Source organism: Hyaena hyaena, unplaced genomic scaffold (assembly GCF_003009895.1).
Source record: "Hyaena hyaena isolate Hyena2069 unplaced genomic scaffold, ASM300989v1 scaffold_3, whole genome shotgun sequence".
Classification (NCBI taxonomy): Eukaryota; Metazoa; Chordata; class Mammalia; order Carnivora; family Hyaenidae; genus Hyaena; species Hyaena hyaena.
Genome location: NW_024080635.1, coordinates 3228957 through 3242959, shown reverse-complemented (window position 1 = coordinate 3242959; position 14003 = coordinate 3228957). Strand labels below are relative to the sequence as shown.

The 14003-nt window shown below is 59.2% G+C and overlaps 1 protein-coding gene across 1 annotated transcript; it reads right to left on the bottom strand.

The window, feature by feature from the left end:
* Nucleotides 1-899: 899 nt before the first annotated feature.
* On the bottom strand, nucleotides 900-10690 carry MATN1 (matrilin 1). Its single transcript, XM_039232415.1, has 8 exons — nucleotides 10451-10690; nucleotides 8104-8450; nucleotides 5381-5603; nucleotides 4838-4963; nucleotides 3923-4339; nucleotides 2956-3108; nucleotides 2038-2118; nucleotides 900-1415 (listed from the first exon to the last, which is right to left on the bottom strand). The coding sequence occupies exons 1-8, from the start codon at nucleotides 10542-10544 to the stop codon at nucleotides 1366-1368; spliced, it is 1491 nt and encodes a 496-aa protein (XP_039088346.1). The 5' UTR covers nucleotides 10545-10690; the 3' UTR covers nucleotides 900-1365.
* Between the last annotated feature and the right edge of the window lie 3313 nt (nucleotides 10691-14003).

The window sequence follows — 14003 nt, the reverse complement described above, 5'->3', positions numbered from 1 at the left end:
GCTCCCCTCTGGGAGACGAGGGGCTGAGATTGCACAGGGGTGGGGAGCACTGCTCTAGAGGGAGCTGGGGGAGGCCAGCAGATCCCGGCAGGACTGGGGGGGGTGGTGGACAGGGAGGTCGAGAGTCCTTCTCGTGTGCCATCCCTGAGGTGGGGGTTGTCGCTGCCCGTGTTGGGGGTGAAGGTGAAGGTGCTGAAGCACAAGGAGATGACAGAGAGCACTCCAGTGTGGATTCGGGGGCTCAGGGAGCACCTGGGGCCAGCCCAGGAGCAGCCGGGACCCTCCTGCCATCTCTAAATCACACGCACACACACACACACACACTCAGCCCATGGGCTCCTGGCACACCCTAATCCCATTCTTCCTCCAGTGGGCGTGAGGGTGACAGGGCGCTCTACTCAACTGTAAGTCCCTTAAGGGCTCAGGGACCATGTCTGTCTCCTAGGCTGCCATCTCCCCCCAGCTCGCCATGGACATGTGCTCTGTGTTTGCGGTCTACATGCAGGAATGAATGAATGAATGAGTGAGTGAATGAATGAATGAATGAATGAGTGAGTGAGTGAGTGAGTGAGTGGGCCTACTGGGTGCCCTTGCTCTTCTCTCTCTTTGATGTCTTGCAGTCCTAGATTCAAGTCCTATCTCCAACTGGCACGGATGCTTTCCCGCTGACACAGCTTTCCCACCTCTACAATGGGGGCGACTCAAGGAGGCTGGAGGAAGAAGTGAGACCCTGCACAGGCAGGACGCAGGTGCACTGGCTTCGGAGTAGCCGCCTGCCCCGCTGGGACCGCCACTGTGACCACCCCGCAAGGGCCCCCCTTTACCTGCCTCCCTCCCCGCTCCTTTGTCCGGCTCCCCAAATGACCACGCCGTGACAGGCCTCCGCATTCAGGGCTTAACTTACATGGCATTTAATTGTTTTTCAAAAGGGAGTCGAAAACTCAGAAAAGAGATTCACAGCACTTGCATCCAAGAAAGGGTTAACTAAAAAAATAGGAATATATTAAGCTTTTGATTGAACAAAATGCAAACGAAGTCCCTCCCACACTCACCCCTGTGTTCTCACTCACAACACACACGCACCCCTGCTGGAGAGAACACACTCGCCCTCAGATGCGCGCGCGCGCGCACACACGCTCCCAGACGCTGCCACACTCCTAGCACACACTCACACTCGCACCCAGCAGGGCCGGCAGGGTGGCGGGGGAGAGGGAGGCCTGGTGCCCTCAGGGCCTCCCCCTCCCCAAACCCCTCTCACGGAAACAGCAAAGCGAAACGAAAGCCGGGCTCTCGGGGCCACACGCAGGACTCCGCGGGCTGTGCGGGGGCGGGGACACGCAGAGGCCGTGGCGGGGACGGGCAGCCTCAGACGACTGTGTTCTCCAGGACGGCCAGCCGCTTATTCACAACTTCCAGTGGACTCGGGGTTAAGGAGAGGGCTGACCAGAGTGGGCGCGATGGCCTGCTCGGGACCCCACTTCCTGTGCCCGCTCCCCGCCCCCGAGAGCCCCTCTTCCAGGGCGTGTCCTCCCCAGCGTCAGATCTGACCCAGTCACTGCCCTCGCAACGGTGCTCCCCCCACCCGGTGCTGTGCGCCCTGCACGCCCAGCCCCGCGCAGCCGTCGCTTCAGGCCTGCTGGGCCCCCGACCCGGGACCCCCTCATCCTGACTGACTGGGAAGGGGCGGGGGTGGGGGGGGGGGAGCTGTTCCCAGCCCCATCTGAGCCGAGACTGGGAGTAGTCATGTCAGAGACCCTGAGAAACGGGGAGTCCACGGGCACCGTGATTTCCTGAGCAAGGCTTGGACTCCCAGTGCGTGGCCAGTCTCTAGAGCTCGGCTTCTGCCTCAGTTTCTCTGTTGGGCCTCTAGCAGCCTCTGCCTCGGACAGATCAGTCCCAAAGCTGATCCACTCACTGCTCATACCAGCTGTCTCCAGCGGGAGGCAGGCAAGGCGGAGCCCCACCCCCCACCCCCATGCAAGGGGCGCAGTGCCCTGCCCCGCCCCCTGCCCCGCAGTGGCCTCTGGGAAAGGATATGTTTCCTGGTCAGGGCCTGCAGCAGCCCCTCCACCGTGGTCTGGAATTTCATAAGGGACTCGCAGGCACACGGGTCTTCCTCTGGAGTGGACAAGAGGGGGGGTGAGAGGGGGGTGGTGAGTGGTGGGGAGGCAGGGGGGGCGCCGAGCAGACACCACCAGGGGCCAGGAGGAGGCAGTCTTGGGGGAGTGTGGGGTCTGGGAGATCTGGGGAGACAGAGAGGCCAGTAGGGTTCTGAGACAGAACTCTCAGGAGTGACGGAGGGGGAGACCCCGAATGGCTTCCCAGCCCCTCAGAGCCCTGATGAAACCCCCCAAAATAGCATCCCCATGCTGGCCACCTACTAGGCGCAGGACACAGCCGCCAGGAGCCTCTATGTCCTCTTGGTGACTTTGCCCAACACTTTAGGGTTGAAATCATTAACCCCATTTTACAAATAAAGAACCGGGAAGGGAAACAACTTGTCTGTGGCCAAGAGCTAGCTAGTGCCAGAGCAAACATGGCAAACCCAGGCCTGTCTGGCTCTGGAATCCGCGTCCTCTGCCCCTGGGAGGATCAGGGGAGGTGGTAGCGTTCAGCTCCTAGCTCCTCCGGTTATTAATTTCTGTTCCACCCCTCTGGGCTCAGCTTTCCTGTCTGTAAAATGGGGGTGATCATATCCTACCACATAGGATCGAATGATTTACTATTCGGAGAGTCCTAACAACAGTACCACTCATGTAACAAGAGTTCAGAGTATGTTTGCTGGTCGCCAGAGTTAGACTGGCCAGCCTTCCTCATGGTTCTACCAGCTCTTGGTGTCACCCCGGCCCCTGCTGCTTGTCCCCACCACGTCCAGTCCCGGGGGGGCTCCACAATCTCCCCCGGGAGACCCCAGCCCCTGCCCCTCCCATCAGTGCCATCTCTGGCCTCACTAACCCACACAGATCTTCTTCTGCAACTTCTTGCCGATCTGGTTGATGGTCTTGAAGTCGGCCGTGTAGAAGTAGTGCTCTGCCACGGGCTCCGAGGCGATTTCCCTCAGCTCGTCCTCCACGGCATTGCCCACGCCCACGGCAAACATCTTAAAGCCTGCAGAGAGGAACGAGATGAGTGGCAGCGGCCACGGGGGGACAGGGCAGCGGCGGCTGAGCCTGCTGGGGAATGCCCAGGCAATCAACACAGACACCTCCTGGTGGCAGCTTCTGGAATTGCAGGCACAAAGGCCGGTAGGAATTGTGGGACAAAGACAGTGGGGAAATGAGCATTCGTTGAGATTCTACTGCCTGTCAGACCCGCACGGGTTCCCTGTACTGGGAGCTCTGTAAGCTCATATACCCCATAACCGTCCATCTGGTGGCCGTTACTACCCTCACTGAATAGGCAATAAAACTGAGGCTCGGGCTCATCCCAAAGTGGGGCTGCCATTCCAGCAGTTGGTGTGTCCTTGGGAACCTTCAACTGGAACATTTCCCAGCCCTACCTACATAAGTGCCATCAGAACTAGCTGCTTGCTTTTCTGGGGCCGTTTCCTCATTAGTATAAAAAAGAGTTAGGGGCACCTGGGTGGCTCAGTTAAGCGTCCGACTTCAGCTCAGGTCATGATCTCGCAGTTTGTGAGTTTGAGCCCCGCATCCAGCTCTGTGCTGACGCTCAGAGCCTGGAGCCTGCTTCTGATTCTGTGTCTCCCTCTCTCTCTGACCCTCCCCAGCTTGCTCTCTGTCTCTCTGTCTCAAAAATGAATAAACATTAAAAGAAAGAAAGAAGGAAAGACCTGGATAAACCAACCCCTCCTCATTCACACTGAACCTTGGTTTAAGGCAGCAATCAGAACAGAGACTATAGTCGAGCTGTTCCACATGCCGTCCTGGCCATTAGTGGTGTTCAGGGTCCAGACAGCACCTACCGAGCTCCTTGGCCTTCTTGGCAGCATCATTAATGTAGTCCTGGCTCCGGCCATCAGTGAAGACGATGCCCACCTTCTGGGCACCGGGCCTCGCCCCGCTGGACACGGTGAAGGAATTGTCAATGAGGTACTTGAGGGCGGCCCCGGTCATGGTGCCCTTCTCCATGTAAGACATGTTTCGCACAGCTGCCTTAATGTCCTTCTTTGTGTGGAAGCGGCCCAGCGGGAACTCCTGACGGACGGAGCTGGAGTACTGCACCAGCCCCACCTGGGCCAGTTTGTCTGACACGTCCAGTGTGTCCACGATCTGATTGATGAACTTCTTCACCAGCTCGAAGTTCTCTGGCCGCACGCTTTTGGATCCATCGATGAGGAATACCAAGTCAGTGGCCGAACTGCCACCACTGCCATTGCAGACTGGGAAGGGCAGGAAGGCGAGGAGGTGGGGCTGAGGGACTGGCTGTTTGTCCCGACCTCTGAGCAGGTACCGCTCACGCACAAAGCTCTGTACTTGTACCTCAAGGTACCTCTGTACTTGTACCTCAAGGTACCTCTGTACTTGTACTCTGTACCTCAGAACTCCCCCTAGAAAGCCAAGGCTTCTGGCCTCATCTCATATGGCATTGGAAACTGAGGCTCCAAAAGCATCACACAGCTCAGAAGCAGTGGCACCAAGATTTGAGTTCAAGGCTATGTAACTCCTTCCACCATACCACCCACCACGACAGAAAGGGGGACAGAACTCAGAAGGTAACTTTCTGCAGACACCAAGTTCTAGAAGGCATCTATCACCTTTGCAGACTGGTCCAGAAACAAAGTGCAGAGAGGCTCAGATGGGCTCCCTAGAGAGTGGCCAAGCCCCAGCCCCTCCCCTCCCCACCCTCCCCGGGTCTTGCCTGCATCCAGCCCACTGACCATTGCAGGTCTTGCCATCGCTGTTCAAGGTGAAGCCCTCCCGACAGGCGCAGGTGTAGGAGCCCGGGGAGCTGAGACACACTTGCTCACAGTCGTGGTCTCCTGTGACACACAGATCTGATACCACTGTGGGGACAAGAGGAGACTCAGAAGCTCAGTCACAGGGTCCTGGGCGTTCGGCCAGGATGTCCTTCACACCCAGAGAAACTGAAGCCCCCAACTAGGTGAGGTCCAACCCCCAGACCCTCAGTCCTGGGCCAGAATCACTGGCCACCACTGTGCAGACCCTCTCAGCCTCGCCCTGTTCAGCCCCTCCCCTATTAACTTTCTAGCCACGCCCCATCCCTGGCCCCGCCCCGACCCTCAGGCTGGACTCTGTACATCCCGGTTCCACAGGGCCCTGGCCATCAGGATTCGGACTGAGTCCGGTCCCCTCCGGCCCCGCCCCATGCTCTCAGCCACGCCCACTCGTGGCCCCGCCTCCAGTCCCTTGCTTCCCCTGAAGCCCCGCAGCCTTGTCCAGCCCCGCCCAGCCCCGCGCACCGCAGAAGGCCTCCTGGAACTTCTTGGACAGCTTCTCGATGACGCTGTAGCTCTCCACGTAGTCCACGTGCTCGTCCTGCGGCTCGCTGGCGATCTGCCGCAGCGTGGCCTTGTCCACGCGGCCGACGCCGATGGCGAACAGCTCGATGCCGTTGGCCCGGGCCCGTGCAGACACGTCCCGCACGCTGTCCTGGGGCCTCCCGTCCGTCACCACGATGGCCACCTGCGACACGCGGGGCGCGTGAGAGGACCAGGCCTTTCTCCCGAGCTGGGCTGGGCCCTCCAGTAAGCTCCCGGGGCCACTAGCAGGGGACACAGAGGCCCGAGGGGCCTGCCAGGCTTGCCCAGGTCCTACAAGCTAGTTCGCTACAGGTGGATCGGACTCCACGCCACGGTCTTGCCCCAGGGCCGAGAACCTGGCTAGCAGAAGAGGACACTGGTTTCCTCTGACTGAAAGACCTGGCTGAGGTGTTCTCCCATCTGACTAAGGCTTCTGATCTCTCCCCCTTCAGGCAGGCACTTCTGTGATCATCTGACCGCAGGACCCAGCCTTCCTCCTCAGACTGGGGCCTCTGAGCACCGGGCTGAGGAAGTGCGCCCGGCACCATGCAGTTCTGCCATTTGGCCACCAGAGGGCGGGCGAGGCTAGCGAACGGCGTCTGGGCCTCCAGTCTGGCCATCCTTCTTCCCCTCTAGGCCCTGGGAAGGGGCCATTCCCACAGACGGAGGATGCAGCCCTTTCCTCCCTCCGTTCCCCCAGGATGCTACATGCCCTTTCCGTAGAGGACAGCACTGTCGGCTCCCCTCCCACACCGCTCCTCTCTACCCTAGAAAGGGAGACACAGGTGCCGGGCCTGCTCACAGCCCTGCTCAAGTTTGGGGCTCGGAATCCCGCCCTACTGGCTGCTCCTCTGCTTCTGACCTGGGTCTGCTTCTGAGCCCTGGGTCTCTCCGCCCTTAGGTCTGCTTCTGATCCCTGGGTCCCTTCCCTTCTGATTCCTGCCCCCCCACCTTGGCCTCCAGGGCCCAAACCCCTGTCCTGGTGACCCGTATTATGGTGGTTAGGGCAGGCCTGGGTTGGAAATGCAGCTCACCTTCCTGAGTCATCCTGGTGAGATGATTCACGGTAAGAAGCCAGGAAGGGGGACTATAATTTTTTGTATCACTCCCGTGGACCCCAGGGGGGTGATCTCGAAGCATCTCTCCTCGCCCCCGCCCCCACCCCCACCCCCGAGACCTAGGCTCGCCTTGCTTTGACCGTCCACTGCCGCAGACTGTCCCATTCCCCCGAGGCCCACTGCCCCCATCAGTCCAGCTTTGGAACTATGAACCTGCCTTGTCGGGGCTTCCCACAGGTGAATTTCAGGCTGGCCCTCCAACTCACCCACACCCAACAGATCCCTCTCTCCTCACTTGCCCACCCCAGGCCACTGGGCTGATCTGGGCGGACACATAACTGGAGGTGTGACAGCTACAGATGTCCACACCATCCCCTTCACCACCCCTCTCCATTAGGGTCACCCCAGGCCACCACACCCTCCCAGTGATCATGACCGTCAACCTCGTGTCAGAGCTTGTAAATGGCCCTCACAAAGTAAGACCAAATGGGCCATCTCTTCGAGGCCTGTCATGGCCAGGATTATATGCTATTGTCTGTCAACATGCCTACCACTTATTAACTGGGCAGGATGCTTAAGTCCGCCGTGCCTCAGTTTCCCCATCTGTAAAATGAGGGCACCACCTCCGAGCAGGACTGCATTCATTGGGCACTTGTATTTCAGGAGTGTGCTGCATGGGGATAAGGAGTACATACCCTGGTGGGGGGAGGGGAGGCCTGGACAGATAAACGGTGATTCTTTGGGGCCATTGAGGGCTCTGAAGGGGAGGTGCGGGAGCTTAGGGGAGGAGAGAACACCTGACCGACCTCACAGGCCCTGGGCGGAGTCCTGGAAAATCACACTGCAGGCACCAGTTCTGTGAAGTCCCTCAGCACCCTGCCTGGAGCCCTCACTGATGTCATCTTGTGGTATATCATGGCATTTTTCAGAATCCCTGCCCTTGAAGGCTTTCAATAAAAAATGAGCTGGGGTGCCTGGATGGCTCAGTCGGTTAAGCGTCTGACTCTTGATCTTGGCTCAGGTCATGATCTCACAGTTCGTGGGATCCGGCCCCATGTTGGGCTCTGTGCTGAGAGTTTAGAGCCTGCTTAGGATTCTCTGCCCCCTCCCCACCCTTACTCTGCTTGCACTCTCTCTGTCTAAAAAAATAAACAAATTCTTTTTAAGAATGAGCTAGTACATGAAACTTATTGCAACCAGGTTCTCTTCTGGTCACTTTAGGCTCTGAAATCCGAGTCCTCCCCACAGCCCCTAGGGAAGGAGTTATGTTGCTCTCATTTCCTAGGTAAGGGAAACTGAGTCAGTGAGATGCATAGATTGCTCAGGGCGGCACAGCCCATAGGGTGGAGTGGGGGCTTGAATCCAGACAGTTCCATCAGGAAGCATCTGGACTACCTCACTCTGCCTTGGGGAGCCCAGGTCAGCTAAACTGAGATAATCAAGGGCTCGCCAGATTGAGGTCCTGGGGCCATATCTGAGCTCAAATCCCAGCTCCGCCACTTAGCTCCGGTGGGTCTAATACACAACTATAAGGCAGAGGTTTTGGGAATCACGCAGGTGAAGCTCTTGGCACGGGAGATGGGGGGGAGAGGGGCGGACGTGTACCTTGCTGATGTCGGGGGCCCTGGCGCGGCCCCCCTCGGCATCGCTGAAGGCCTTGCTGATGGCGAACTGGATGGCCAGACCGGTCATGGTCCCGGTGGACAGCGGCCGGATGCGGCGGACGGCCCGCAGCAGCGCCGCCTTAGAGCTGTGGGCGCGCAGCGGGAACTCCTGCTTCACGGCGCTGGCGTAGTTGACCACGCCCACCCGGGTGGCGTTGGGCCCCACGTCCAGCGACTCGATGACCTGGGACAAGAACACCTTCACCTTCTCGAACTCCACGGGCCGCACGCTGCGCGAGCTGTCCACAACGAACACCAGGTCCGTGGGCCGGGTCCGGCAGAGGTGCCCTGCGAGGGGGCGGGAGTGGGGAGGCAAAGGGCAGGGGGCGGAGGTCAGGGGCTGCTTAGACCGAGATTCGAGGCCTTGGGCAGCGTTGACTGAACCTGGGCCAGGCCGGCTGGACCGCTCTGTCAGGGTGTGGACCCCAGGGCAGACCATTGGCCAAAGGCCCCACAGCTCAGCCCATGGGAGGGACAGAGGTTCAGTCCCCCTCCGGCAACTCACTTCACCTGTCTGAGCTCAGTTTCCCCCGTACGGTGAGTCTGCACACGAGCTGGCAGTCTCCTCCAGGGTCACGAGCAGGGGTTAGGGGCCTGCTGGGCTGGGCACGAAGCAGGTGTCCAGGAGGCACCGAAGGAGAAGACAGCCTTTCATTTTTTTAAATTTTGTTAACGTTTGTTTATATTTGAGAGAGAGAGAGAAACAGAGCACCAGTGGGGGAGGGGCAGAGAGAGGGGAGAGAGGGAGACACAGAATCCCAAGCAGGCTCCAGGCTCCGAGCTGTCTGCACAGAGCCCGATGGCGGGCCTCGAGCCTATGAGCCGTGAGACCCATGACCTGAGCCGAAATTGGACACTCAACCACCTGAGCCACCCAGGCGCCCCAGGAAGTCAGCCTTTAAATCACACTTCTCGGGTTTCAGCCCAGAGTTCCTGCCGTAGCAAGGGCAGCATTCTCTGGGGTGGGAGAGGGGTCGTGGAGGGCACAGCCCCGGGGTCCAGTGCAGTGCCCATGAGCTTGGAGCTTGGCCTCTTTCATCTCAGCATCAAAGCCAGTCCCCGAAGTGGACCCAGCTTTCCTCAGCCGCAGGGGCTGCTGGCTGCTGTCCCTGGCTGAGGGCAGGACAGGGTTTCCTCAAGGCCACCTTGGCGGCCTGAGCAGGCAGGCTCTGTATCCCCTAGAAGAAGGTCTTTCCAGGCACCCCGGGAGGCAGCAGCATGTGCTGGGAAGTGCGTGGAGCTGGGATGAGACAGAGCGGGGTTTGAGTCCCGGCTCAGCCACCCTGCGGCCCTGGGCGGCTCATTTCACCTTTAGGAGCCTTGTTTTTCCCACCTGTGCAGTGGGGAGAATAAGGCTCGCTGCTTGATGCTGTCACTGGCCTGGGCCTGCAACTGGGCAGGGCTCGGTACAAAGGCCCCTCCCTCTGCGTCCCAGAACCAAGCAGAGCTGCTCCCCAGTGAGCATGGAGGAAGGATCTAGAAAGGGACGGTCTGCTGGGCAGTCCCAGCCCCCCAACCACAGCACCCTAGGTGTCAGAGTCCCTTGACGGGCTTTAGAAATGACCTTGCAGCCACACTCCTGGGTCCCTACTAGTTAAGGCTACAGATGGGTAAGCTACAGATGGGTAAACTGAGACCCAAAGCGGGTGAGGGAATTAGCCACACCCCAGGGCAGAAGGGTCAGGAGCCAGGAGGCTCTGGAGCTATCTCACTATGTGGTCTTAGACAGGTCCTCCCTTCTCCGGCCTCAGTTTCCCCATCTGTACAGGACAAGTGAGGCATTCTAGGCTTTAGTGCCCAGGGCTGGAGCTCTGGGAATAGAACAGCAGGTAGGACCCCACCCTGAGACCTGCCAGAAGGGCCGGGGAAGGAGGCATGGAGTCCTGGCCACCCCAGAGCTGCAGTCAGTGGAGCCATGGGCGCGGCCCCGGGCTCGGTGCAGCTCCAGGCGTCAGCTGGCCCTCTGTGGAGCCTCTGTCCTCACAACCCCCTACACCAGCCTTTGCACCATGCACGGTCCCTGAGGGTGGCCAGGGAGCCAAGGAGCCTCAGGGAAGGCTCTGAGGCTGCAGAGAGAGGCCCCCTCGTGTCCCCCAACAGGGCAGACAGAGGGTCACCCCTGTCCAGACCCTTGCGAGTGTCACCATGGCTGTCTGCCCCTGGGTGCCAGCCTTCTGCCACCCCTGCCTTCCCCCCTCCCCCACCCACTCTGGATCCCATTTAGCCTCTACTCATCTCAGCACCCAGCCACCCTCCCCAGGCTGTCGGCCAGCGGGGGACCCTCTCACCTCTGGACGGGGGGGCGAGGCCCGGCGAGCATGGGGCCCGGAGCAGCAGCAGCAGGCCACACAGCCCGAGGCTGATGCCACAGGTGGCCCTCATGGTTCTGGCCGCGCGGGCAGCAGCCGGCACAGTGGTGGGGCCGCTGGGGTCCAGGGCTTATCAACCTCGCTGCCCAGCCTCCAAGCCAGGCGGGCCCCCCACTGATGTGGGGGGTGGCTGCCCGGGGCCCCTAGCCCCTTTGGGGGGCGGGGCCCGGGCTGAATGGAGGTGTGTGTGCCCAGAGAGGGAGGGAGACGCCTGGCCTGGGCTCAGGAGGCCCCTCTGACCACAAGGGCTCCTTTGCATGCAGAAGGAACTAGAACGGCAGCTGGAACTCAGGAAATCTCGGGTGGGCGGAGGGTGGCTCCTCCAGGCGCTGGAGCCCGCACAGACCCAAAGCCGCCACTCCAAGCCCAGGGAAGCCCGAGCACGATGGCCGGAGGCCTGGGCCCTGCCCTGCACCCTCACCCCCCACCCCTCCCACAGTCCTCTCACCTGCCTTCATCTCCAGTACGCTTTCCCCTGCGTCTCCACACACTCGTGCAGCTACGCCGCGCCTCCCAGAGCTCCGCTCCAGGCCGCTGCACCGCAGGGCCATCCGCCCAGAACGCCCTTCCCTCCCTTTCCCTCTCTGCCTAACAGAGTCCCTGTTAGATCATAGCTCGAACCGACACGCATGTGCAAGGCAAGGCCACAGAGCGAAGGGTCGCGAGCACAGACCCGAAACCAGATCACCCGGGTTTGCTGCATCCTGCCTGTGTGACCGTGGGCAAGTGGCTTCGCCTCGCTGTGCCCACCTCCTCAGGTGGGTTAGAGGAGCGGGGTTACAGGCCTCTCTCATGGGGTTGCCCTGACAGCGCTGGGATGCAGCTGCTACTAGTACGCCCATTTCGCAGAGGAGCTGAAAAGCAGAGGTGAAGTGACTGGTCTAAAGCCACATCTCTAGGAGGTATCATCACCAGAACAGGGCCCCAGGCCAGCGTGCTAGCCCCCTACCCCTCCCCCCCCCCGCTTGCGTGGGTGTAGCTTGGTGGAGGCATTGCCTCTCCCCGACTCCTCCAAGGTCAGGACCCCCTCCCTGTGCTTCCAACTACACCATGTGTCTCACCCAAGAGCTGGTGAGAGTCTGATTGGTTCATCTCTGCATCCAGGCCCCGCCCAGGGTCTGCGCTGAGAAGGCAGAATAAAGGCTCATCCATAAAGGAACAGAGAACCAGGCATGGCCCCTGCCGCTGCGTGTAGGTCCAGTAGTTGACAGGATAGAGTAGAAAGAGCATCGGCTTGGCCAACTGACAGACCCAGGTTCAGATCCACCCCCGTTAACTGAACAGCTGTGTGGCCTAGAGCTGGGGATGTAACCTCTCTGAGGCTCCGCTTGGTATGCATTGGGAACGAATGGTAGTTCTTGGCTTGCCTCCCTCACCGGGACCATGTGAGGAGACCGGTGAGAAGACAGAAGTAGAGATGATGGTCAAAGGAGTCTCATCTTTCCCGGGGATGGGGTCATAACACTTAAGACCCATGCGCCTCACTCTGTGTAAGTTACACCTCCAAAAGAAACGTAAGGACTTTTTTTTTTTAAGTGACATCATCAGGGTGCCTAGTGCTCAGTGGGTTGAGCATCCCACTCTTGATTTCGCCTTAGGTCGTGAGCTCATGGTTCGTGAGTTTGAGCCCCGCGTCGGGCTCTGTGCTGGCAGAGCAGAGCCCGTTTGGGATTCTCTCTCCCCCTCTCTCTCTTTCTGCCCCACCCCTGCTCACACTGTCTGTGTCTCTCAAAATAAATAAATGAAAACTTTAAAACAAACTAAAAATTAAAAGTGCCCCAACCACTGTTCTCACGATCTTTGGCAATCATGGCGGTCATGCTCTTACTGTGTCTCCTTGCTCTCCAGACAGACCTGTGAGGTCAGCAGCTCCAAGGGCATCAGCCCACTTGTCAGATGAGGCATTTGAGGCCTGGAAAAGCCCATGACTTCCCTGAAGCCACACAGCTGGTTTAGGGACAGAGCCCGCCTAGAACTCGGGCCTCAGCCCTCTTTGCCCCAGTTTTAGAGAACAAGGAAGCCCAAAGCATTTCCCTCTGACCTTCCCCCTTTAAATTTAATTCATTCCTGTCATTCATAGCTTCCTCCCCACCCCACCTCAGCTCCAAACACCAACTGAGGCTGCCGGTTCCTTCCCCCTCTTCCACCTTCAAGTGTGATTCTTTTCTGCAAAGACACCGCAGGCATGGTGACCACTCTGCTTGTCACCTCCTGGAATTGCATCTTGAATGCATTAGCCGGCTCCTCCACTGGCCACCAGCACCCTCCAAGCCGGGGCTTTGCCCATCACAGTCACCACGGGACCTCAGGACCCGGAACGACTCCGGAGCGAGGGATCCCGTAAGCAAATGAAGAAAGGAATCGAAAGAAGAAACAGACAGCGAACGGTTCCATTTCCCCTGTGAGCCAACAAGGGTCAAAGCGGGGTCCGCAGCGGTGACCATGGTGGGGAGGGGGGGCAGGGGTGCAGGGTGCTGCCCACGACCTTGCTGGAGGCGCACGAGGGGAACGTGAGCGTCAGCCTCCTGGCTCGGGGTCCCCTCCTCGATGCATGGGGCTGTGGCCGGACCTCAGGGTACACAGTTCTCTTGGCCGGGGTGGCAGCTGGACCCATGAAATAGCTCTTTCAGCTGCTCGTCTGAATGGCTGCTCTATGGACCCCTCAGAGGAACACAGGCCCCTTTTCTGTGTCACCCCTCCGCTCATTAGCAGGGCCACAGAAATGTGCCACAGGTAAGCCTTCAGGGGCAGAGATAGGGTCCCCGAAAAGGGGGTGGCTGCCACATTCCATAGTGAGAGCAAGGGCTTAGGGGGAGGAAGTGCAGCGTAGACACTGAGGAAAGGGAATAAATATTTGTGTTTTCAGAATGTGAAGCCTTTTAACCCCAAGGAATGAAAATTGGGAACGGCGTGTCCGGTATGAGCCAGAGGGGAAAAAAAATGCTTGCGAGTCACACAGGCAGCCGTGAAGGGCTCCCACTGTTCCCTCTCCTTGTTTTCACATACCTCGGGTTTCCAGAAACTTAAAGCCTCTAGTGTTTTATCCAAGAAAGCATTTGTGATAAAGCCAGAAGCCCCGGGGCGGGCGTGGCTCCCTGGAAAGGGCATAAGTCTCTTCTTCCCGAGACCCAAGGCTCTGCTCTTTTCCTGAAGAGCAGATCTGGTTATCTCAGGATCTGCAGACCAGAGACGCATTGGGGGCGAGGGCTGCACGCTGCCGTGGTCCCTCACCCACAAACATCCCAGTTTGGCTGGGCCCACGCCGTTTCCACGCGTTCCTTTACCATTGTTTATTTACTCTGCTTCCTGAACTCCAAACCAACCAGCTCACTTGGTGAACATCGTTCTCCCTCGAACAAATAACAGCCGTGAAATCGCTGGGCTGATGTGCGGTGTGTGGTGTTCCGATTCACCTTCAAATAAATGCGAAACTAATGCAATTTAACTTCTGCATCCGCGCGTCATTGAAAAC